The sequence below is a fragment of the Antrostomus carolinensis genome, unplaced genomic scaffold (genome assembly GCF_000700745.2).
Source record: "Antrostomus carolinensis isolate BGI_N321 unplaced genomic scaffold, ASM70074v2 scaffold2862, whole genome shotgun sequence".
NCBI classification, from domain to species: domain Eukaryota; kingdom Metazoa; phylum Chordata; class Aves; order Caprimulgiformes; family Caprimulgidae; genus Antrostomus; species Antrostomus carolinensis.
The window spans coordinates 1-23,777 of NW_010300009.1; the positions used below are offsets into that span (position 1 = coordinate 1).

A 23,777-nucleotide genomic window follows, 5' to 3' on the forward strand; every position below is an offset into this window, starting at 1 on the left:
GGGAGGGTGATGGCGTTTGGGTTCAGCGTCGGTTCCTGTCACTGTTCACAGCTTCTCTAAGATGAGTGGAGAGATTCCCCCGGGCCTGGAAGGGAGGGTCCGGAGAACACTGCGAAAGGTCTTCGGGTTTGAATCCTTCAAGACTTCCCTGCAGGAGAGCGCGACCATGACTGTGGCGAGAGGTGAGGCTCAGCATGGGGAAGGTGCAAAACGTGTCTGGTTTTCCATCTTCCTGTGAGGGTGATACTGCAGGGGCTGGTATCACACCTGATTTGAGGAGACGCATCACCTGGATTAGGCAGGACCACCCAGCCCTCCTCAGCCTCCTGTGCTCTGAGATCCTTTCAGTGGCACAGGAGCACGAGCACGTGCTGCACACAGGCTCTCTGAGCGCGGCTTTGTCCTGCCTGTTCTCCTTTGCATTTAGTTGGTAACACCACTGTTGTATCAACCAGAAAATAGGCAATGTTATAGTGCAGTATTGCTGGTATCTCCTCTGGATGAGCATGTTTATGGTCAGATGAGGTCAAACTGTTTCCATGTACACATTTTCATAGTAAACCTCTCCTTGTGTTAGAGATGGTATCAGTAGAAGACACCAAAATACCGCTGTGGGTTGGACAGGCAGCTCACACACACAGGCTGCCAGTTACCAGCTGCCCTGGCAGGTCTCAGGGTGTGAAACAAACTCTGCACTCAGGATATAGTTAGAGTTTTCATCGATCACCAGCAGCTGTGCAGACGTGCTGCAGCCAACAGACCAGCCAGACGCGACGCTCTGTCAGCCGGGTGTCTCTGCCTGTTAACGCTGCACGCACCAGCACCTCCCTGACTTGCAGTGGATGCTGCTTAGCACAGTGACAGTTACTAACTACATGATATTATCTTCGTGGTTGAGATTTCCTACCCTTATTTCTTATGAGGCACCTTTCTGGGATAAGTTTTAAGAGGATGTGGTAAAGATCTGTCATGGAGCTGGTAATTTGGTTAACTGGAGGTCTGTAAGATGAAAGTAGCTTGTCTGGAAAAGAATTAGCATGAATAACGTGTTTAACTTCTCTTTATCTTGGTTCCTCTGTCTCTTCTGGTACTTTTGTAAGGCTGTTTCTAAATGTTTACAGAGCAATCAGAGATTCTTTGAAGGAAACAATTACAGGCATTGCTCTGCTTTTAGAACCTAAAATGAAGTGTCTTTTGTTGGTACCTACACGGTATGTGTGTACATCTGCTGTTTCTCACAGGTTATCAGTCATTGTGCCCGTCCCTCCAGTCAGAGCCCTGGGAACTCACCACCACTCAGTAGCCTTGAGCTTTCTTCTGTTGTCTTTGCAGGCGAGAAGGATGTCTTTGTATGCATGCCCACAGGGGCAGGGAAATCCTTGTGCTACCAGCTTCCTGCAGTTCTGGCAGTGGGCATCACCATTGTCATTTCACCTCTGATTGCACTGATTCAGGTAACTGTCTCCTGTTAGTGGTGGAAAAGCAGTCAGTGAAGGGGGTCGGGAGAGGCTGGAGGCACAGCTGCCTCTTGTCTTTCTGTCCACAAGTCTCTGCTGTTGGCCTGCCTCTGGATTCTCATGGTGATGTCTCGGTGTGTTTTCCTTACCCTGGTGACAGATGAAGACTGCAGCTTAGCTGCAGAGCAGAGTAACTCTGCTGTGATACTGTGCAGTTCTCTAAAAGGAGGTTTTTCTTCTTTAATAACCTGGTGGTTTTTATACCTGAGCCTTTCCCCATGTTCTCTAGTTGTCTTTTACCTCCAGTGTGCTATTGTGATAGTTTCAGTCTTGCACTGAAACCAAAACACAGCTGTTTTATCTACTGAGAAGAAAATTAACTCTATCCTAGCAAAACCAGGACAGCTATACAGAAGCAGCAGAGTACCTCAAATGGATCAAACTGGATCTTTCCCCAGAGGAAAACTTTATATAAAAAAACCCCTATAAAGTAGTAAATCTGTGAATTATGAGGTTGCCTTTGAAGGCATAATTTATTCTGCATCAAAACATCTTTTTGTTGCAGTCAGTCTTTCTGTCATGGGAGGAAGCTGGTTTAGTAGAACTTCTCCTTGAGCACTTTCATCTGAGACCTTTTTTTTTTTTCCTGTATTTTGCCTTTTTTACTGTTTCATCACCTGTGGGGAGAAACAATTCCCTGTAAGAGCAGCTGTAGCATTGCTTACACTTCTGTAAAGCATCTGACTAGCACTGCATGATATCTGGTGGTGTAGGCTGCTGGTCTGGGTTTTGGTTTTGGTGGATTTATTTTTAACTTCTTTACAGTCTCAGTGTAATACACAGTAAGAATTAAGAGCAGACTTGGTGATGGATCTCAGAAAGGTGTTATAAATAGTGAATTTATTCCAAGTGCAAGGTTTATGATTAAGCTCCAGCACAGATGATATTTTATCAGTGAAATGGAGGCTGAGTGACAAATAGGTTGAGATGGGCTCAGTGAGTCTTAGGGAACAGAGCTGGAGTGAACCTTCAGAGGTGTTCTCATCAAGCCTTGAGATGGGGTGGCTGTGCCCGAAATGATCGTGATTGCCTACAAGAAAGCTGGGGAAGGACTTTTCATAAGGGCAGTTAATGACAAAACAAGGAGAAATGGGTTTAAACTGAAAGAGGGGAGGTTTAGATGAGATATTAGGAAGAAGTTCTTCACTGTGAGGGTGGTGAGACAGTGGCCCAGGTTGCCCAGAGAAGCTGTGGCTGCTCCTCCCTGGAAGTGTTCTCGGCCAGGTTGGATGAGGCTTTGAGCAACCTGGTCTAGTGGAAGGTGTCCCTGCTGATGGCAGAGGGGTTGGGACTGGATGATCTTTAAGGTCCCTTCCAACCCAAACCAGTCTGGGATTCTATGTATTTCAGTGTAGCTGAACTTCAGGAGCTTAGTCTGTGGAGTTTATTATAGGGCAGGCTGAGAGCTGACTTTGTGAACAGAAAACAGGGGATATCAAGTCAATCGCTGAAACCAGTTATCAAGTGAAACAGTGAGGGTGAAAAAAATTGAGTGAGATATCCATTTTTCAGGACTATTCACATCTTCTGAAAGGTTATGTGCTAGTCAGGTACAAGTGAACAGTTCAGTGCAGGCATAGGGAGGTGAATTTGTATGCCCAGGGTTCATCTGGATGTGATGTCATGTTTTCTTCATGATTTTCATGGCATGGTTCTCATCCAGACTTGGTTCTGTTGCAGTGATGATTTGCATGATCCTTGTATTTCATCCCATTTCTGTTGTGTTTACACAGAGTAACTTCCTTTAGCTATTTTGGAAGGAAATGCACTGTAGGGTGGTGGGATTCATTTTCCATCTGTGACAACTTCAGAGTGTAAATCCCGAGACGCGTTGGTGGCTTGTTTCAGCTCGCTGTGGCTATGAGGAGTTATTTTGCACAGATCCCTGCTGATGTTCCCTAGCAGCAAAAAGACTGTCTTAAAGTGAATGGATGCACAAAAATGCAGTTGGATGTAAGAGCTGGACAGATACGCTCAGGGTTGGAAGATAAAGGCACCTAGAGTTGAAGTTCTAAATACCCAGACTGTAGGTGTGTGTTGTTCTGGAGGTGAAAGTTGGGGCCTCACCTGGATTTCCTTAGTAATCTGTCTTGGTGATGGTGACTTTCTTTATTTCCATTTGCTTTTCATTTAATTTTAATTTTGTATTTCCTGTAGGATCAAGTGGATCACTTGCTGGCTCTGAAGATCAAAGCCTGCTCTCTGAACTCCAAGCTTTCTGCACAGGAAAAGAAGACCATCCTGGCTGACTTAGCAAGTGAGAAGCCGCAAGTAAAACTCCTGTACATCACCCCAGAGATGGCAGCTGCTTCTTCCTTCCAACCAACCCTGAACTCTCTGGTGTCCCGAAACCTCTTATCCTACCTGATAATCGATGAAGCACACTGTGTCTCCCAGTGGGGACACGATTTCCGCCCTGACTACCTGCGGCTGGGCACCTTGCGCACTCGCATACCCAACACGCCGTGCGTTGCCTTGACTGCCACTGCCACCAAGCAGGTCCAGGAAGATATTGTGGCAGCCCTTAAACTAAAGCAACCACTTTCCACGTTTAAGACTCCTTGCTTCAGATCTAACTTGTTTTATGATGTGCAGTTCAAAGAGCTCTTGACTGATCCGTACACCAACTTGAAGGATTTCTGTCTGAAGGCGCTTGAAGTGAAGAATGCCACTGGGGTAGGTTTTACATTTGGGGAAAAAAGGCTAAACTGAACAAAATCTACCTGAATGGTCACTGACATACCAGTGGTATGGCCCCGACAGGTGTGTGGCAGGGAAGGAGGAGGTCCCTGGAAGGAAAGTGGTCATGTATGATTTTTAGTTCCTCTCAAAGTGCTCACGTATGTTTTTTAGTTCCTCTGAAATCAGTAGAATGTGAAGGCTGCATTCCTTTCAGAGATGTCCCCAGAAAAGGGTTGGTCTAAAAGAAAATGGATTAGGAATGTGTCACTAGTGTTTCTGTCTTGGTTTGTCATGTCCCTGGTGCTCATTGTATGTTTGATGGTGTTCTGCTTTTCTAGTGTGGCGAGGATGAACAGAAGCATTCAAAGTGTTGCGTTGAATTTCCTGATCTGACACTAATTCCCAAAATAACTCTCAGCAATTCAGCTATAGCCTGAGTTTATCTGTAAGGTGGAGGGAGACTGCTTGCCTTGTGCCCTCTGGGAGAGGATTGGGAGATCATATTTGGTTAATGTTGGGCCTTGTTAAGACTTGTAAGGGAACTCTCTTTATGTCTGATTTACTTTTGTGCTGCAACAGTATCTTTCAGTTGCTGGGGAATCAGCTTGGAGAAGAGATGAGCTTTAGGCATCCCTCCTGTCCCTGCCATACTGACTGCAGCTTTCTGTATTGGCTTCAAACAGTGTCATGGTCTTTCTTTTCTGTCTGCCCAGGTGTACTCTGGTTGTGGCATCGTGTACTGCAGGATGAGGGATGTGTGTGACCAGCTGGCTATTGAGTTGAGCTACCGAGGAGTGAAAGCCAAGGCGTATCACGCAGGTACTGGAAGCTGCATCTGCATCTCTCAGTAGTTGGTAGGACTGAACTGTACCACCTTTCAGGCCTGGGTTGGGGCTACCTACAGCTTTCTAGGCATGGTCTGCAGTGTGTCTGGTGCTCATGCATCAGGTCTGTGAGGTAAGTGCGGTGCCTTCAACAGAATGGCACTCCCTTCACTCCAGAACTGTTGGTTTTGTTGGATCTTGCATGGCCTAAATATAACAACTGCTTTTATCCCAGGAGGGATCTAATATTTGTAATAGAAACAGCTGCTGCTGACTTCTGCTGGATCACAGGCCAATTCAAACATGGGCAGAGAGGAGTGTGTCCATCAGCCAGTTTTAGTGAGGGGGTTGGCTCGCAATGGGGGAACAGAGGAGGAAGAAAATCCTTGTTTCTTTTCTTTTTTCTTTTTCTTTTTTTTATTTTTCTTGTTACCTTCCCTTTTTTTCCCTTCCCAGGACTCAAGGCAGCTGACAGGACTTCAATCCAGAATGAATGGATGGAGGAGAAGATCCCAGTTATTGTTGCAACCATCAGTTTTGGAATGGGAGTAGACAAAGCAAATGTCAGGTGTGTGGGGCTGCGTTGTGCACCACCAGAGCCTGAAACCTGAGCAGTGGGAAGGGAGAGCCTCAGTCTCTGTTACCTAATATAGCTGACTAAAATGCCTGATGAACACTTGATAAAACCCACAAAAGCAGAGCTGGAGGTTTTTTATATCTTAGAAGCAGCAAAAACAAACCTGGAAGGGTTTTGTAAAGAAATTAAAAACAAGGCACCACAGTTCCTCCTTGCCAGTCATCTTCAAAACCAAGAAAATGGGAGGAATGCTTGTTTTTTGCCACACCCTCCAGGGTTTCAAAAAGAGCCATCTCCATGCAATCACAGCTGTCCTTTTCACTTCTCTTAGTGCAATAGTTGCTGTTAAAAAACTGTGGGAAGAAAATCTGCACCTAAAATAATTCATACACCCTCTACTAAAATAGTCAGAGCCAGCTTTTTTTAGAGATCTACTTTTACAATGCAATGGGGTAAAAAATAGCAGCTCACAAACAGCAATAACCATATACAAACACCAGTTCTAGTCCAAGGACAGAAACTTTGCACATGTTTTCAATTGCTGTTCCTCTGGGACTTCTAGCTGTCACTATAATTGCTCTCTGTTGTTAGAATCCCAGCACCACAATATAGCTGTGCTGAGTTAGTGTTGTGAGCTGTGATCACTTAGTAGAGGGATAACTCAGGTGCAACTCACCCAACACCCCACACAGACCTGATCTTTAACATCCACGTTAAAACAATTGCTCTGAACACAGTGGGAGAGGGGCAGGATGTCATTGAGACAATCACAGCAGTTCACAACTGTGTCATCCTTCTGTCTGTGTCACTGGACTGACAGATAACAGGATCCCATAGCAGTGACAGACTTATTTTACTGCTGGATGCATGTCACCCAACAGAAATGAGAAGTCTCCTAGGATAGCAGCGTGAATTAATGACCTGCTGAAACCACTCTGCCCTGTTCAGTACAGTAGCCATTAAAGAGGCAAAGAGTAACAAATGTATAGGGCTGACTGAGAGTGAAATATAGCTGAAATATGCCTGTAATATGGTTTATTTCCAAGGAATGGAGTTAAAATGACTTTACAGGATGCTTTCTAATAGTTTAAAGGACATTCTACCTGAGCTCAGACAACAAGGCACTGCTGCTTAGCCTTTGCTCTGTGTTGGCAGAGTTCTGAGTAGTCATGCATATGTTATCAAGTAAGATCAGGTCTGACAAGTTCTGGAGGTGACTCTTCTGGACAAAGGGAAAACAGAAGTGTCTCTTTTTCTGAAGGAAACTCCTCCTTTCTCTTCACTGCTAATTCAGTTTTGTTTGAGATTATTTATCAATTCCTTCAGTAAACTTCCTGATGGGGATTAAATGTGTAGGGCTCTGATGCTTCCTGCCTGGTCTGTTCCTGGAGTGTTTGTGTTTGGAGAACCATATTTGCTTGCTTTTGCCATTTAATCTCTTACCACACCCCTATGCATCATACCTGCCTCTAGGACGTGCTGGTTTTGAGGCAGACTGGTATTTAAAACATTGGCAGCATTACTGTACTGTAAAATCCTCTCAACAAAGGTATAAGTGGAATTGCTGAATATTCAGGTAGAAGCAGGTTTAAAGCAGTCTTGTAGTGGTGTGTTGAAAACCTTCCTTCAGAGATTACATACAGTTTAGTAAAGATTCATAGTTGTATTTGCTGGCTAGGAAGGATGCCTTTGTCTACAAGTGAGCTTGGTGAGACAGAATTTCCCACGCAGACTTTGTTGGCAAAGGAATGTCTTTTTAAAATGGAATATTTCAAATTATGTTCTATAATGTACAAATTGTGTTCCAGAAAATAACCAGGACTTTTTTATTAATGCTGTATTTTATGGTAAAATCTCCCCAACTCCCTAAATCAGTGTCCTTATTCTCACTCTTCACAGCTGTACAATTGTATGTACGTTTGGGATAGTCATGTGCCCATTCCTGTCCATCCATTTGGAGTGACATCTTGCTCACGTGTTGTTTGGGTGCTTTTGGGTTTTTTAATAGTTCTGCTGCTTTCCTTGTGTCTCGTGTTAAGAGGACTTAAATTTCTGTGTGCAAAATCCCTTGCTCTGCTAAATCCTGCCTTTTTTGTTTTTCCTGCCCTGTTTTTTACCGTTGTTGATGTCCCTGAACAACACAATCATGTGTGCAGTGAGCTGAGAAACCTGCAGCCTTACGTTTCCTGTTGTTTTATCACACACAGATTTGTTGCCCATTGGAATATTGCTAAATCAATGGCTGGATATTACCAAGAGTCTGGCAGAGCTGGGAGAGATGGGAAGCCATCCTGCTGCCGCCTCTATTACTCAAGGAATGACCGAGATCAAGTCAGCTTCCTGATTAAGAAGGAGCTCTCTAATATACAAGTAAGATCTGCAGAATAGTACCCACCTACCTAGACATGCTGCCTTTGCTCTCATCTGGTTTGCCTCTTGCCTGAAGTGACCTCTGAATGTGCAAAGATGAAATTAGTTTTCCTGGGTCTAGAACTGTTTCAAGGGATAGCAGAAGGGAGTGAAGCAGGAAGCAAAAGGGCTGCCAGACCCAGCTCCAGCTCTATTAGAGAGGCATAGGTGAGCACAATTGTGGAGCAGAGACAGGATGGTGTCTGTACCCATTTGCCATATTGATCAGGAGGGTTGGATTTGGTTACTGCTAGAGTTACTTTACCTGTTTATATTTAAAATGAAGACTATAGTTCTTGTCTTTGTCTACTTTCAGGAAAAAAAAGGCACCTTAAAAGAATCTGACAAAGCTGTGATGACAGCTTTTGATGCCATTGTGAACTTCTGTGAGGAGCTGGGGTGAGTGCACTTCTTTCAAATACTGTTTAATGTTGGAGAAACCATGCTCTGTCCCTCTGAGGCACTGTTATGGCTGAGAACTTGAATGTCCAGGAAAAAAATGAATGAATTGCCTGATACTTTGCTGTCTGGAAAGAGGAGGGTGTCCCTGAGACATCTCTCACTCACTCCCACCTCTGAGTTACTTGAGATGTTGGTCTTGGAGCCTGACTGAGTGGCATGGTGATGTTAAACTGTAACTCCTCTGGCTATGAATTTTACTATGTTCTGTCTTTGATGATGGGTTGATTTAGTTGCATTTATTTTTATTTTGACATTTTCCTCCTTCACTACATCATCTCTCTTAGAAGGAGATAAACAGACAGCCCAATCAGCATGGGGTGGAAGCATTTAGATTTAATGTTTCTCTAAATCTGTGAGGCTCCACTCTGCAAAGCAGTAGGTATCCATGATTCTCATTGACTTAGAAGGAGCTGAGGTGGCTTAGAATGTTTCAGAAACAGACCCAAAGTATGGACATACCTGATCTAAATGCAATTTAGCAACCACAATGTATGTTGTTCAGTTTAGTTCATAACTTGTAACCTGTAATTGTAGTAACTGCTATTCTGTGCTGGATAAGACATCAGAGCTATAATTTTGCCAGTAAGAGGGCAGTATGTGTTCAGGAACTGAAAATGGTCACTGTGCCTCTTGCTTTCAAGTCTGCATTTTGTTTCATTATTCACACCTGTGTCTAGGGAAATGTTTTCAGTGTGAATCTCTCTTTGTGGTCATGTTTCATAAACAATTCCTGGTTTTATGGAGTTGCTCTGGGAAAGTCTTGCTGCTGGTACTGAAATATGGCACAACATTGAGTCCTGGGGCACTTAAAGGAGCATTTCTTTGCCTCAGTCAAGGTGATTCTGGGAAGTAGCTACCAGGAGTCTTCTTGCTGTAAGAGTTTGATCCACTTACTTGGCTAAGCAGCTCTGCTCTGTCTGGTGTGTGTTACCTGCTCACAGCAAGTGACCCATTTGTGTCTGGGTTTTATGTAATCTGAGAGGCAGCCTGTATCTACCTGGTGAGATGCTAATCTCAGGAAACCTTGTCTGGGTATCTGTTTCTCCTTGATTCCTAAACTGGTTATCAGTAGAATTAGTTGTGACAGTTGTTTCTTGGAATGGACACCAGTGGCATAAGAACTGGAGTGACATCACTGAACTAACCTTGCACAAGCCAGAAGCAGTCACAGGACATTCCAGGGTGGTGTCCCAGTGAGGGCATGAGTTAGGCTCCATCTTACAGCATCTCCCACTTCATGCATGCTGTAAAAAGCCTGACTTCTAACTGAAGCAAGGACTTTCTTTAGAGTTGCACTGCAGCAGTGAGGCAACAACTGAGCAAAGACAGAGAGAAAACATTCTCCTTTGCTCAGATGAATAGTAATAGAAATAAGATTTCACTGGATACATAAAGGAGATTTCTGTAAGGGAATATCACTGACCTAATTAGAAATCACATATCTCCCATACTCTTTCTTCCCTCCCTCATTTTTCCTGCTGTATAACATGCCATACACATCCCAGAGTCACATATTGCAGCAACACTGTCTGCCCTCCCTGCTCATAACTGTGCAGGAGACTGAGATGCTTTGTAAAGGAATGCCATGTTGCATTTCATTTTGACATCTTGAATTAATATGGTTCTATTCACTATCCAAGCAGTGAAAGCAAACCTGAAACTCTGACCTTGTAAGGTTCTAAATAAGAAGAAATAAAGACAGACTTGTATACTGGCAAGCAAGTTTTTGCATAGTATATTTAGACTATTGTCCAGGTATTACAGGAGAACAATAGTATAAGCTGCTTTTAGATATTGGGTTTAGACAAAGCTTTTGCTGGTCAGAGTTTCCTGTTTCCATTTGCAAGATGGAAAACACCCATGTAACTGCAGCAGCAGAAGACGTCTTTATCAGTTTTAGATGGTGGTTGACCATTTGCCACCTCTAACTGCTTGAAAGATGAAAATCAGGCAGAGATGAGTTGACTTTGGCATTTGGCTAGTGATGCAGTTCCTGAATACAGATGGCCTTACGTGTTGAGTTTGCTGTGGACTTGCAGAACAACTTGCTGGCATTGGTGCATTGCTGTTGATGCAGGAAAGTTCCATGGGGAGAAATAACCACCCAGGGAGAGAAGATGAGAAAACTTCTTAGGAGAAACATCATCAGGTTGTAGCTGGGCTGATTCTGGCTTAGCTGCAGGGTTCCCAGTACTGCATTTCAGCTTCCCTGTTTACACACCACTCCATTTGTGCCTTGGAGATGAGCAGCACCCAAAGATGGCAGCAAATAAGAGGAGAGCAACAAAAACAAGACAGAAGGTGCCAATCACCACTAGCCCTCCAAGAGCCCAGTTGCTTGTTCCAATCAGTCTCTTTAGGTCTTCCAGAACTGAGGATGCCTCTTGTACTGGTGACATGCTGGCTTTCACCCTGCTGGAAGTAGACAAGAACAGTATCAGATGTTGGTGTATCCTCTCTATACTCTGAGCCACAGTCCCCAAACTAGTACAGGCATGCATGCTGTGTGTGCCTGCAGGCATCCCTCTTCCAAAAAGAGAGTCACCCTTAATAGAAATGGGAGCATAAACCACAAGAAAGATAGCTGAGGCCTGTTTCACAGTCAGATCTACAGAGATGTAAAGAGGAAAGCTTCTGGCTTTACAGGATTTTGTCAGTTGAGATTAATTTTAACCATAGTTTATTAATATCTTCAATAATAGTGTCTCTCCCAGTATGTTGAGTGTGAATCCTTCATCTCTGTCCACTGTACATCCTATACATGAAAGGCAAGTATTCAGTGAGAGAACTTGCTTGGTACCACTGGAAAGATCCCTAAAAAGGAGTTGGACACTTAAACTCTGAGAACACACTGGAGATTAAATGAACACTTATCTAAAAACAACCAACCAACCCCACCACCAATAATCAAAGATCTTCACGTACAACTTGTTGCTCCCACAGGGCTCAGAACAGTCTAGTTCTGTAAAAAAAAAAAAAGTCTCCTGTTAAGAGTTTGCTTCAGTAACACTTTCTGTTCCTCTGCAGTAGGTGCATGTTTTCCTCCCATGAAGTACTTGGGTCCAACAATAATATAAACTAGGATCCTGGTGGGTTCTACACACTCTTTGCCTAATGACTTGGCTATCAGCTTTCTAAAGAACATCCAGCATCTCTTTGCAAGCCTCTTGTGGTTTTACTAAAGCTTCCTTGCTCCTCAAGGGAAAGCATGGATTATTTCTCACGCTTTCTCTAAAATATGACTGCAGATGTAATACAGGAAGAGATCTTCATTGGTTTTGAAAATTTATTTGACTTGATGCTCCTGATGTCTGTATCTTTAATATTGTAAGGAAGAGGATTAGTCAGATAAAGCATGTTTCATCCCCAGCAAGTCACATTTGACTAGGAGCACAAGCTCACACTTCAGTTCGCTGAAGTTTTTGTTTCTTTCTCAGCAGCCAAATACATTCTGTTCATGCTTTGTTTTCTGAAATGATGGCAGAACACCATGCCCACTATAACAAACAGGCATACAGGACCTGAAGGTTCTGGATACCTTCCTTTGCCTTTATAAAGGAGGCAGCCTAGATACTAGTTCTGTAGACCCAAAGGCAGAAACCTTGTCTGACTGTACACCCTAGAAAGTTCCTGTCTCATTTGCAGTTAATCCCCTGAAGCAGGAGAGCTATGTGTGATTTTATAAATACCTGAAGCTGTTGTGTTTGTAGTAGGTGTTTCTTCTGGTGCCTCCTCTGCACCCACTCCAAGTGATGTTGGCTTGTGGTGAGGGACCCCCTTAGTGCACGTGGAGACTTATGGAGCTGGCGTGGAAGCTGCCTGTTTGTACTGCAGTAAATGATTAACAGCTGACTTTCCTGCAAAGGTGTGGCTAATCTAATCAAAGGCCTTGAGCTTGTTAAAAAGACCTAGTTGAGCTGTCACCCAGACATTTCTTCTTCTCCATGGCTTCATCCACTTATGTACCTGTTCCAGTCCTTGTAAAGGCCCCCTATGTCCTCTGACTGGGGAGGGCTGCAGGTTGTGGTGGAGAGAAGAGGGCTTTGTTTCCTGGATCTGTATTGTAAGCTCTGTTAGGAGGCTGGCACGTCTAAAATGAGACTGTGAACAAGACTGCCCTCCAGCCCAAACTTCATTGGGACAGTTTAGATGGATAAACTCATTACAGAGCCTTGCACTGTCGTGAGCTGCAACAAAACTGACTCCCTGTTGCTTTCTTCACTGAAGAAGACCAGAGGGATGGTGTTGGAGAGAGGCAGGAGGAGAGTGTGGTGTGTGAGGCTGCACGTGTGTAAAAGGAAACTTGTTTCTCATGAGCCAAGTAAATCACTTTGAAACCAGAGGGGTGATGTTACAGAATAGAAGCTGTTCCATTAAGTCATCAGTAACACTTCAACTGCTTCTGCTGGAGAGGTTGGCCTCACTGGCTCTCCTAGGGAAATAAACTATTTCAACACTTGTATCATCATAACTGAAGTAACTGTATTCCCTTGCAGTTCCTTCTAGGCTCACTCAGGCTTTCACAACATGTACAGAAGTTGCTGTGTTTGAAGCAGCCTTGCTAAACTTTGCTTCTCTGAATCTCCCCTCTGCTTTTTGAAACAGAGAGGATCCATCATCACCAGTGCTCAGGGCATTCCACATCCCTTTATGTGGGTAATGATTGAAGCCAAAAACACAAAAAGCTTGTGTGAGTGGTGAGCAGTGACCCAGAGACTGGCATGTTTCTAGTCAACAGAAACTGAAGAGCTGCAGTAAACTGGGGATTTGCTTGGCATTTTTCAGGCCAACCTGATCTGTTGCATGTAAGAAGGCAGCACACCCCACCCAGGTCAGGCAAGCATTTGGCATATTGAAATACCAAGTATAGGAGTAGTGCAGCTAAATACAATGGTACAAAATGGTACAAAGCAGAACATTAGGCCTGTGAGGTCCAGGAAAGTATGTAGAAATCACTCCACAGACGACTCCTCTACCTAGTGGCTGCTCCTCTTCTCTAGAAAGCCACCTGAATTCTTTAGAAAATTGCTTCATTTTCTCTCTTTCTGTTTTTTTAACAGTGCTGTGTTTATTCTCTGCTTCTAATTCAGGAACTTAACAGTGGCAGAGATAAGACAGGAGCCATTTCTCTTGTCCCCCTGCCTGGTATCTGTCAGGGGTTTAACTTGTACCACAGGGAAACATGTATTTGTAGCTTTTCCTGTTGAGATAAAGCCTGGCAGCTTGTTCCTAGTGACAATGACCTGTCAGTCATTGGTATGTTTCCAGCCTGCTGGGCTTCCTCCTGACTGTTAGCACAGCCTGGTTCCATGCTGCTGAAACATTTCTCAATGGGATTCTGTTAATTCCTGTAGCTGGCACCGTCTAGCACAGGCTGGGAAAGAAAGTAAGCTCTGTTCTTTCACAGGTCTCGTGACTTAATTTAGATACAGAAACATCTGTTGAGTCTGTCCCTTGCAAAAGAGGTTCTGAGACTTCTGTGTCACCTTGATTGCCACTTGTTTGTAAGTGATATGAGCAAAGACAGAGAGGTTAGTGCATCACATCTCTGAATGTTGATGAGAGTGAATTGCTGCCATGCTTGAGCTTATCCTACCCTAACATACTGGCTGGGAGGGAAAGCTTTGGGACAGTGTAATAAAGGCCAGCGCTTCGTTAGTCTCAGTGTAGCTGTGCATGCAGCAGCTGATGCTAGTGCAGTCTCCTCTTGGCAGTTGTCAAGTTGGGATTCAAATATTTATTTTCTAAGGAACATCCTCATCTTCTGTGGGAAAGTGTTTTATTAATTTAAAAGTAACATTGGTAGTTTGAGGATTTTTTTCTTTTTCTTAATTTTTAGACTCTTCTCTGTGTCACTGGCTGCAGATACATTCCAATGCACAGCTGTACAAAAATGCAAAATACCTAAATCTAGTTTTCTTTGCAAACATTAAAGTGCATTAAATACAGGAGAAGCTACTGATCTAATGCACTTTTCAGTAATTTGGGGGCAGGCATCAGAGAAAAGAAGTTTCTTTACAAAGTTTTCAGTTTTTTTGTCCCTTCTGAAGTATGAAGAATATTTAAAAACCCACCGTTACAAAGCTGATGATTCTTTTCTCTAGCTAGGTGATAACTGGCATATACATGTGTAATCAACTCCTCTGCACTTAGCAGCTGGAATACAAGGGTGGAAGATGATTTATCTATACACATGTAACTTTTTATACCCTCTCATAAAGAGGTTTCACATTTGGGGCTGAAACACCAGAGTTAGGTGCAGTAGATTGTCTTCTGTTTGGCTGAGCCTCTTAGGGAAGTCCTGGCCTGTGCCATAGCCTTGTCCTTACATAAATCATAGAATCATAGAATGGTTTGGTTTGGAAGGGACCTTAAAGCTCATCCAGTTCCAACCCCCCTGCCAGCAGCAGGGACACCTTCCACTAGACCAGGTTGCTCAAAGCCTCATCCAGCCTGGCCTTCAACACTTCCAGGGAGGAGCAGCCACAACTTCCTTGGGCAACCTAGGGCAATCCCTTCCTGAAGTTCACTGAGGTGTAAACCAAGTGTACACAGTGGCTGCAGCACAGCAGAGGGATTTATTTGCACTTGTTAACTTCAGCTGTACAGCCCATTCTTGGCTCTGCTCTGTCACAGTGCCCACTGTCAGCTGCTGCACACGTACCCTGAGGTGACACTTCCCATACTGTGTGTGACTCCTCTGAAATGCCTTTGTGTATGGTAAGAAACATACCTTAGGCATAATGTTTATGCCCGCTAAAATAAACTGCACACAGTGCAGGGAGTCAGGAGAAGGATTTTTTCATCTCCCCTGACTCCTGTGCTCTGTCAGGACCGTTCACCTGCAATATGCAGGGGGCAGAACTAACAACCACGCGGCGCAGCGGAGGAGGGAGCGCGTTTAGCAGCAGAATAATCAAATTAAACCATAGCATGGCTGAGGTTTTTTTTTTTTTCCCTTTTGCCTTCATCTTTCTGTTTACAAAGGGTATTGCACACGATCTGATTTTTGTCTCTGGCATTTTCACATCGTTGAAACACCAATGAAATAAAGGAAGGAGCATTTGTTACCAGCTGTACTCAGAGCCTCAGCTGGCAGCTCTGGATCAGGAGTGACATGAATTGTTGTTTTCAGGAGACATCTCAGCTGAACGTGTCTGTTGCACGTGGATTTTAAGAGAGTAGGTTTGAGCTTGATCCAAGATGTACCAGGCACGAGGACCTCCCAGTGATGTCAGTGGGTTTTGCTAGCACCCAGCATCATCCTTCTGGATTAACCCCTTGTGAAGAGAGCAGATGCTGCCCAGTGTGTGGCAGCTTGATGTGTTCTCTGCTTTGGTCTGTGGCTCCGTGCTCACACAGGGAATCCTTGGCTGGCCCAGCTGCAGAGCTGTCCTTGGGAAAGCGTGTCTGTTTTCTCAGCAGCATGTGTCCATGCACCCCCAACCCACCCCAGAAGAGGGAGAAGTGATGCTAGTGTTACCTTTCTGGTCACATCACAGAGCCCAGTAGTAGCTGTCACAGACAGAACGAATTCCAAGCTGTGATTTCTGGTCCTCTGAATCATATTAATTAATATTGTTATTGCCATTTTCAGTGTGCTAGTGTAGAAAGTCATTCCCAGAGGACTGAATCACGATGTCCATGTATGTCCTTGATAGTAGGTTGTGTCACCTCTTGCTGCACTTCATGAATGGGCAGTTGGGCGGACTTGGATCTTCCTACGTCTGTGGTCAGGACGTCCATCGCAGCTACAGCAGCTATAGCAGCAGCAACCACAGGCAATGATCATCAGCACCAGAACAGTAACTGCAGAGAGAAACAAAGGTTGTTGCTTCATCATGTAGGATCAATCACTGGATAGTGACCCTATGTCTCTTCTAAGTTGTTTGATGAGCAGCAGAGTGAACAAAGCCTGGTTTCTTGCTGATTTTTTTTCCCCCTATATCCCCACCTCCCTCCTCCTAAGTTCCTTCCATTTAATCTGGACAGTTGTTACCAGGTATTTCGTGATGTTAAGAGCTATGTGGGGGCATATCTTTACCTGCCTAATGGGCTGTTGTTTTGGAGGTGACATGCAGCAAGTAGAGCTGCGTGCCTGGAAAAGATGGAGATCCAGCTCTCTCCATAGTTGTGTCAGAAGCAACTCAAGAGAACTTGGTTAGTCAAACTGGCAGCTGCATTTCTGAAGAGTACATGCAGTGTACCCTTTAATGAGGATAGATATTGGTGACTGGGTTGGCTTTACTCTTTTGTATTTAGCTTAAGAAAACAGATACTTCAAACAGAGGGTTTTGTTTTGCAGAGCGGTGAGCTAACATTGTTATTTTACCCTAGGCATAATGGTTGGTGCTGGGTATGTTGGTTTATCTGGAATAGAAAAGGACAACACATTTAATACTGAAAAACACATAAGAGTGTGTGAACGTGCACATGTGTGTGCATGTGTTCCTTAAAAGTCTGGAGCTGGACTGCCAGGTTACCAGACCTGTGGGGAACCAGGTGTAAGTATGAAAAAAATAAAGCAGCAGGTGTGTCTTTCTGAATTCCAGCCCAGGGAGGAGTGTCCAGGCTGGATACACACCCTTCCTTTCAGCTGGGAGCAAAGTGTACCTCTTTGAGGGGGAGGGCCTGCCTTCCTTCCTGCTTTTTTTTTCCCCTCATTGTCTAAACAAACTTCATCCCCCTTGATCAAGCAGCTCTTTGTTATTCCTTCCATGCCAACCCCACACAGAGCAGCAGGAGGGACCTTGCCATTACCAGAGGAGAATAAATAGGCTCATCTGAAGCTTCCACTGAACTAAGCACAGGAGTGACACTCTGAGTTAGACTTCAGGTGTCTTCTGTGGCAGTGAGATGCCCTAATACCATTTGTCATAGACCATCTCCTATGCATCAGAACACTGCAGCAGCTCTGGGTTGATTAAAATACTGCTGTTTCAACTAATGCTTAAATATGAGAGCTTTGGGGAAAGCTCTACTGTTGCCTGTCATGCTCTGCATGCATGTAGAGATAGACACTGAGTATTAAAGAATTACCTAGAAATTAAACTGAGCCCCAGAGCACAGCCTGGAAAACAACTGCCAACAACACCAACCCACCAACAAAGACTGTGGAGCAAGCTGCCCCCTGTAGAAGAGAAGAGACATTCTGACACCCCTTTGCTTCCACCCATAAACTCACCGATAAACAGAAGAATCACACAAAAGGACACGATTTCCACAGGGTCAGCCTTGGGCAGTTTCTGGAGCTTAAGGAGAAACTTCTCACCAATGGTTTGCATTTCCTTCAGAAAGCCTCCAGAAGACATTCTGGCTTAACCTCTCCAGGATTTATGCTGTAGAAGAACCAAACAGAGAAGAAACCTTTTCACTGACTAATGCTAGGAAGCTGCCAGCCTTCTTATAGAGCTGGTGATCACAAGGAAAACAAGTTTATCTGGTCTCAGTCCTTGCTCCCAGTAGCTAAGGTGGAGGATTATTAACTGTCTACGTGTTCTGGCACTATTTTAATTTCAAAATCTGGCTTTGAGGGTGCTTTTGTCAGCTGCACTGTTCAGCAAAGGTGAAATGGTGTTTATCCTAAAAGGACACTTACTTCAGCAGGCACAGAGTTAGAACTGGACAGTGCCTGCCCTTGGCTTTCACCCAGGGAAAGTAATTAGTTTTTTTCCAGTTGTGCTAATTTATCCTTCCAGAAAGAAATGCAATTCTAACTCAAGTTGAGTTCCAAATGCTGAACTCCAGTGGAACACAATTTTCAGTTGTTTTTTTTCCTGAGTAACACAAAGTAAACCCCTTTGAAGACTTCCTGCACTTTCAGCTACAGAAAACCCCTTCAAAACCCAAGGCACTTGCTTCACCACCTCTCTACAATACCATTAATAATGTTTTACTGAGTGGTGATATTAAGAGCTAAAGTCTGTGTTCACTGGGGACTGCTGGATGCTTTTCAAGTTCTTACAGATGACTGCAAGTTTTATATGTGTGATAGTTTAACTCCTAACTAGTAGTTTCTAGCTACTAAGAAGAAAATTAACCCTATCCTAGCAAAAACCAGGACAGTATGGTAAGCTAAATGTAGCTTTTTTTTTTTCCTTTTAAGCCACAGTCCATTCTAATGGAGCAATGTATTAATTGAACAGTGGATTTCCACTGATGAGCAAAGCAAAAGCCCCTGGATCTCTTGGGGAGATAACTCCCTTGTGGAGCTAATCCCTCCTGCCCTGCTCAGTGATCTTACACCTTCTTTATTCTCAGAATGATCACCAGGAAATATTGTTACTGAAAATATTATTAGTTTAGTCAAAGTTAGGTGCTTCAGTTTTGCCACCAATATTTGCTGGGTTTTTTTTTTTTCCCCTGTGAGCAAAATTTTGGAAGGCATTGCAACAAGCAAGCTTGCATGAGAGCTACAGAAGTTCAAATTTTGCTTCAGTCAGTAACCAGAATAGGATATTGTTGAGAAATATCCAGAGTTTTACCTGAAAGGAGCGTTTGGACAGGTCAACACTTGGATGGATTAGAACTCTTCCATCATTGTTATATCAGAATGTACTAGCTTGTATGTGTTGTGATAGTCAACACTGCTTTATGGGACTTGAACATTCCAATTTAATATCTTTATCTTGGTGATAACACAAAACCAAATGACCGAGACAGTACTTCCAGAATAAGCCAGCTAGTTCATTACTGCACATCTGGTTTGGTTACTCCAACAAATGGATGCTTGGAGTTCAGTTTTTCTAAACACACTGAGGACAGAGAGACCTTGGCTGTTTCGTTGCATGCTGGGCTTAAATCCTGCAGTGCCAAGTTAAATTACATTTTGTATGTTTATGCAATTCAAAAAGGGTTTTCTTTGTTCTTTTAAATCCAAGTTAAGGAATAAAAATCGGAACCAGCTGGCTTCCTAGGGATGGGGGTGGATGGAAAATCTACATCTACAGAAAGATCTCTGTGCAACTTAGCAGGGAGGCACAGCTGTGGCCTTTTGACCTGAAAAGGTCATTTTTGAGACCAGGGTTAAACAGTTCTTTCCCAATGATTGCCGTGCTCTAAGTGAGCTGCTCCAGAAACGGCTGCGTTCTCCTGTGCACAGTGCTGCGGGATTCTGTGTCAGCAGGTTTCCCATTTTGTTTCCATTCCAAGAGATGGGTGCAGGCAGAGGTGAGTTGTGTTTTCTGCTCTTGGCTCTAGAAGAAAAACTTTCCTTTTTTTTCTCCTTTTTTTCTTTTTTCCTTTTTTCTTTTTTTTTCCTCCTCCTTCCTTCCTCCTCCTTCCTTCCTCCTCCTTCCTTCCTCCTCCTTCCTTCCTCCTTCCTTCCTTCCTCCTTCCTTCCTTCCTCCTTCCTTCCTTCCTCCTCCTTTTTTTTTCTTTTTTTTTCTTTTTTTTAAATAAGTATTTCTGACTCTAACATTCTGAAATGTTTGTTCTCTTTGGGGGTGTTTCTGCCTGCCCAGAAGTTCTCCTAGTAAGGAATCTGCTGTAACCTTTCACACCGTGCTTTGAGCTGCACCACAAGTAAAAGAGAGCTGGGTTTCTGAGGTTTGGGTATCTGGGGTAAAACTACTGATTAGGATTGTGGAACTCCCTGTGGATTAGCAAAGTGCTTCACCTAAAATAGCAAGAGCTTGTAGTCTCAGTAGTGGACATTCCTCAGCCCCGTGGTACCTGATCTGGAGCAAAGTGAAGGAGTTTTTATTCTAAAACTTGCAAGGAATGTTGCTTGTTTACCTTGGTTTGAACTTCTTCAGGGACAAAGTTTGATGGTGGTGGTGCAGTCTCCAGCTTGCCCGTGAGGAAGCAAATCTTTTTCTGCTCGACTGCACTTCTGACTGCACATTGGTTACAAGGGCTCTCGCTGCTTTGGGATTTCTGCTTGTGGAGTGTAGCAAAAGTGTGAAGAATAAATAACTTCTTTAAAAAGAAAAAGAAAAGAAAAAGAAAAAGTAAAACTCCCCCAGGAAAGCCTGTTATATTCATGGACTTTTGTATCTTCCATCCTACCTGTGATGTAATGTTTTTGGTCAGGACTAGTTTTGATTGTAGTCTTTTCCCAACTGATTTCAGCAGAACTAAGATCTTACCCTGGTAAGTGTAAAGCTTGTGCTGTGTGACTTAAACTAAGTTGTCTTATGCAGCTGCCTGATCTTCCTCATGTGCAACACAACAGCGATGACATGACATGGAGTGGAGCTCTGAATCTCTTTTTTTATGATTACTATATTGTGTTCAAGTAAGCTCCCTGTCACCACCAGCAGTGAAGGCCAGGTGGTGCAGGATATTTGGTTGAAGCAGTAGCTGTAATGATTATTATTAAAATGGGCAAGTCTTGAGAGATTTGAAACTTTGGGTTGTAGGTCTTTAACTGACAGTTTACTTTCTAAGACTGAAGTGCTGTTCTAGAGCCTAGAACAGCCACCCAAGTCGGTACCTCACAGAGGGTTTGTGGGGTTTGGAGCCATCCTAATTGTCTGCCAGTGTTTTTCTCAATTGGGAATTTCTCCTTGCTCATTGTCCTTCCTCCAAACCACAGCCACTGTGGATGGGAACCCTCCAGAGCAGAGGAGACCTGGCTGTTAGGGCAGCAGAGCTGATGGAACTTGTTAAGGAAGAAATGTTGAATGACCACAGTGCAATGGAGTCTTCATAACGCGTTGTTAGACTCATGTCATGAACTCTTGCCCCACAGCTGTAGCTAGAGATTATATGAAGTGAAAATAAGGTGAAGAGAGGCAAGATGAGAAAATCACACAGAAAACAAAGTGAACACAATGCTGATGTCTTGTGACAGGCAGTTTGGAAGTCTCTGCTGGGTGGCAGCCTGAAATTCGTGGTTTCAGCTGTTTCTTCTTCTGGTTGTTCTTTTAAAAATTAACTCATCTATCCAGCGTTGCCTGTGGGCCTAGATCATCAAATCTTTCTGCCATCCTCTATGTTACAAGGCCTGGCAGGGGAAGGAATAAAAGAATTTTTAAAATTTGGTTTTATTTGGTTTTGAGGGGGAAAAAAAGGCTGAATCTGCCACGTGCTATGAGTTGTTAGGAGTTGTGAGCCTTGGTTGCAAAGAGAGAGCACAGTCATAATTCAGGGGGATGCCTGATGTCTGCTGGCCTGATGCTCAGCTGCAAGGATTAAAGGAGCCTGTCAAACCAAAGCAGCATGTCCTACATTTAGGACTTCTGTAGATTTTTAGATTCCCAGAAAGTGCTATCACTTGTTTTTAATGCAGATTCATCTTGCTGTGCCCACTGAATAAAGCTGTGAAAATTGCCATAATAGCACTGAAATTATCTTCCTGAACTGTTTTAATGGACTTACGCCGTCCTGAAGCACTCAAAGAAGTTGGCTGCTCAGCCCTTTTGAGAATAAAGCTGTTAAAAGGCCTCAATCTAGACATTCAAGAGAAAAGCCTTGGTCAGGGTTTCTTTGTACTGTGAACCCTCTATGTGTTGTAGCTTCTGGGCTTCAAGCAAGAAAAAGAGCTTTGGGATGACCATGTAAGGTGGGGTCCCACATCCCCCTGCTTTAAGCTAGTCAAGTTGCTTTAAGTATTTTGGAATTGATGTAAATTATTGGGGTTTTTTTTGGTCTGTCTTTGGTTTGGAAAGATGTCTCCCATCTGTGTGTCTACACAGGTGCATTAGAAGTTGAACTGTAGGGAGTGGGTGAGCTTCAATTTACTGCTGAGGAATGAGACACTTGTTTAGTCATAACCCTGGTGGCATTTGAGCAGCTTATTTCAGTGCAAAGAACGGGAATTTGAGTTTGTGGTTTAGTCCCAGGACTGGAAGTTAGTAAGTGCAGGCAGTCTTTCTGGCCTGCCAGTGATGCTTACTGGTTGTGTGACTCTGGATAAGTCATCCCATCTCTTTGTTGGGTGACTTCATCTCTGCAGAGCATCTAACCACTGTCACAGGGGTTTTTTGCTAATTGTTGTGTGTCCAAGTCTCTAACATGCTCTGAAATCTTTAGATAGAAAGGCAGCGAGTCCCTCCTTCTGTTGCAGTTACAAAATGAAATGACCTTTGCTTGCAAACTGCTTGTTCCACTTCAGGCACTGAGCCTGTTGAGGATGAGAGCAGGTGAAAGCATGGCTTCTGCTGTTGGTTGCTTCTTACCCAGTCATGCCCCACAGGGTTTATTTCTCTTGAGATGACCCCAACCAATGGTTTTACTGTGCTCCCTCTGAGAACCTCTGCTTGCGTGGGTTTATCTCTACAGTAATCTAAAAATGGAGATGAAGCTTTGGAAGGGGCGATCTGTTGATGGTGCCCTGAAGCTGCCAGTGCTTCTAGTCCTCATGCAGCCAGTCCCACTGAAGGTGAGCTTGATAACCTGCACTGTGCCCACTGCCCTTATCAGCAGTGCTCCAGAGACCTTACAAAGTAGGATCTCCTGATGCTCCCAAGCAAGCAGAACGCCAGGGTAACACTCTCATTGCAATGTTGTCTTTTTCCCAAGACTGAGGCTGTGGAAAAGCAAATACTTTGTGTTGTTCTTACCCAGACAAGTCAAAGAAGTTAATTGAAATTGGACCAATACAGGGATGGGAAATGATATGGATTATGGTAACTTATTTGGTAGAAAATCTTAGAAGGCAATCCCAGCCTCATGGAAGGAGAGTGCTGAGCAGCTGAAAGGGAGGGGATGCTTTTTATTCTGATCTAAAACTTTAAAATAAACTCTGACTGTATTTGTCCACTTTCTTAAGAACATGAAGGCTTGGCCAGTTCCTTAGCCTGCCAGCTTTGTTTTTGGTTCCTGAAATGTGCTTCTGATTTCATATGGATAAGGTCTGCAGTGCTTCCTGTCCTAAAACATCGCTGGGATGCTAGGTGCTGTTACAGATTAGATGCATTTTGGCAGAACATGTAATAATTCCTGTACAGTTGTTTATTGTTCTAAGTTTGTAATGTACTTCTGAGATGAAAAGGGCTATAGAAATGTCATAATATTTTCAGTGCATGGTTTTCCCTCATCATTGTTAATGCAATGTTTGCTTCCATGACTGTAGTTGACCAGCCATGTGAATCTTAACTATAGTTCATAGACAAGCCCTTTTTTTTCCTACAACAGGAGTGAATGGAGACACAGACCTATAATTCATTCCCAAGCAGATGAAAATAGTTTCCAGTATCAAGAGAATTCAGCTTTTTAACAGCACACACCCAAACTGGCAAATTGCAGCTCAATGTCATGGGAGAGCAGCTTTGACTTTGTCAGCTGGTCTGGGAAAGAAGGCCACACATTCTTTCAGATTATAAAGCTGTCCTGACTGGGTAGCCATTTGGCTGGAATACC

At 43.7% G+C, this 23,777-nt stretch overlaps 2 protein-coding genes across 2 annotated transcripts in view; one reads left to right on the top strand and one right to left on the bottom strand.

The window, feature by feature from the left end:
• Positions 1-51: 51 nt before the first annotated feature.
• RECQL5 (RecQ like helicase 5) overlaps positions 52-23,777 on the top strand; it is a 38,656-nt gene continuing 14,930 nt past the window's right edge. Inside the window, 7 exon segments of the mRNA XM_029083745.1 lie at positions 52-182; positions 1,333-1,454; positions 3,675-4,193; positions 4,913-5,018; positions 5,480-5,591; positions 7,808-7,970; positions 8,326-8,408. Of these exon segments, the coding sequence (XP_028939578.1) occupies positions 62-182; positions 1,333-1,454; positions 3,675-4,193; positions 4,913-5,018; positions 5,480-5,591; positions 7,808-7,970; positions 8,326-8,408 (1,226 nt within the window). The 5' untranslated portion in view covers positions 52-61.
• SMIM5 (small integral membrane protein 5) lies at positions 16,159-17,782 on the bottom strand. The gene is made up of 2 exons (XM_010162960.1): positions 17,656-17,782; positions 16,159-16,280 (listed from the first exon to the last, which is right to left on the bottom strand). Exons 1-2 carry the CDS (start codon positions 17,780-17,782, stop codon positions 16,159-16,161), a joined length of 249 nt encoding a protein of 82 aa, XP_010161262.1.

Bases quoted from the DNA above. Each gene is read 5' to 3' on its own strand.
- SMIM5 (XM_010162960.1), bottom strand. From the start codon at position 17,782: ATGTCTTCTGGAGGCTTTCTGAAGGAAATGCAAACCATTGGTGAGAAG. The intron at 16,281-17,655 runs GTGAGTTTATGG...TTCTCTCTGCAG, and splicing joins TGTGATTCTTCTGTTTATCG to TTACTGTTCTGGTGCTGATG.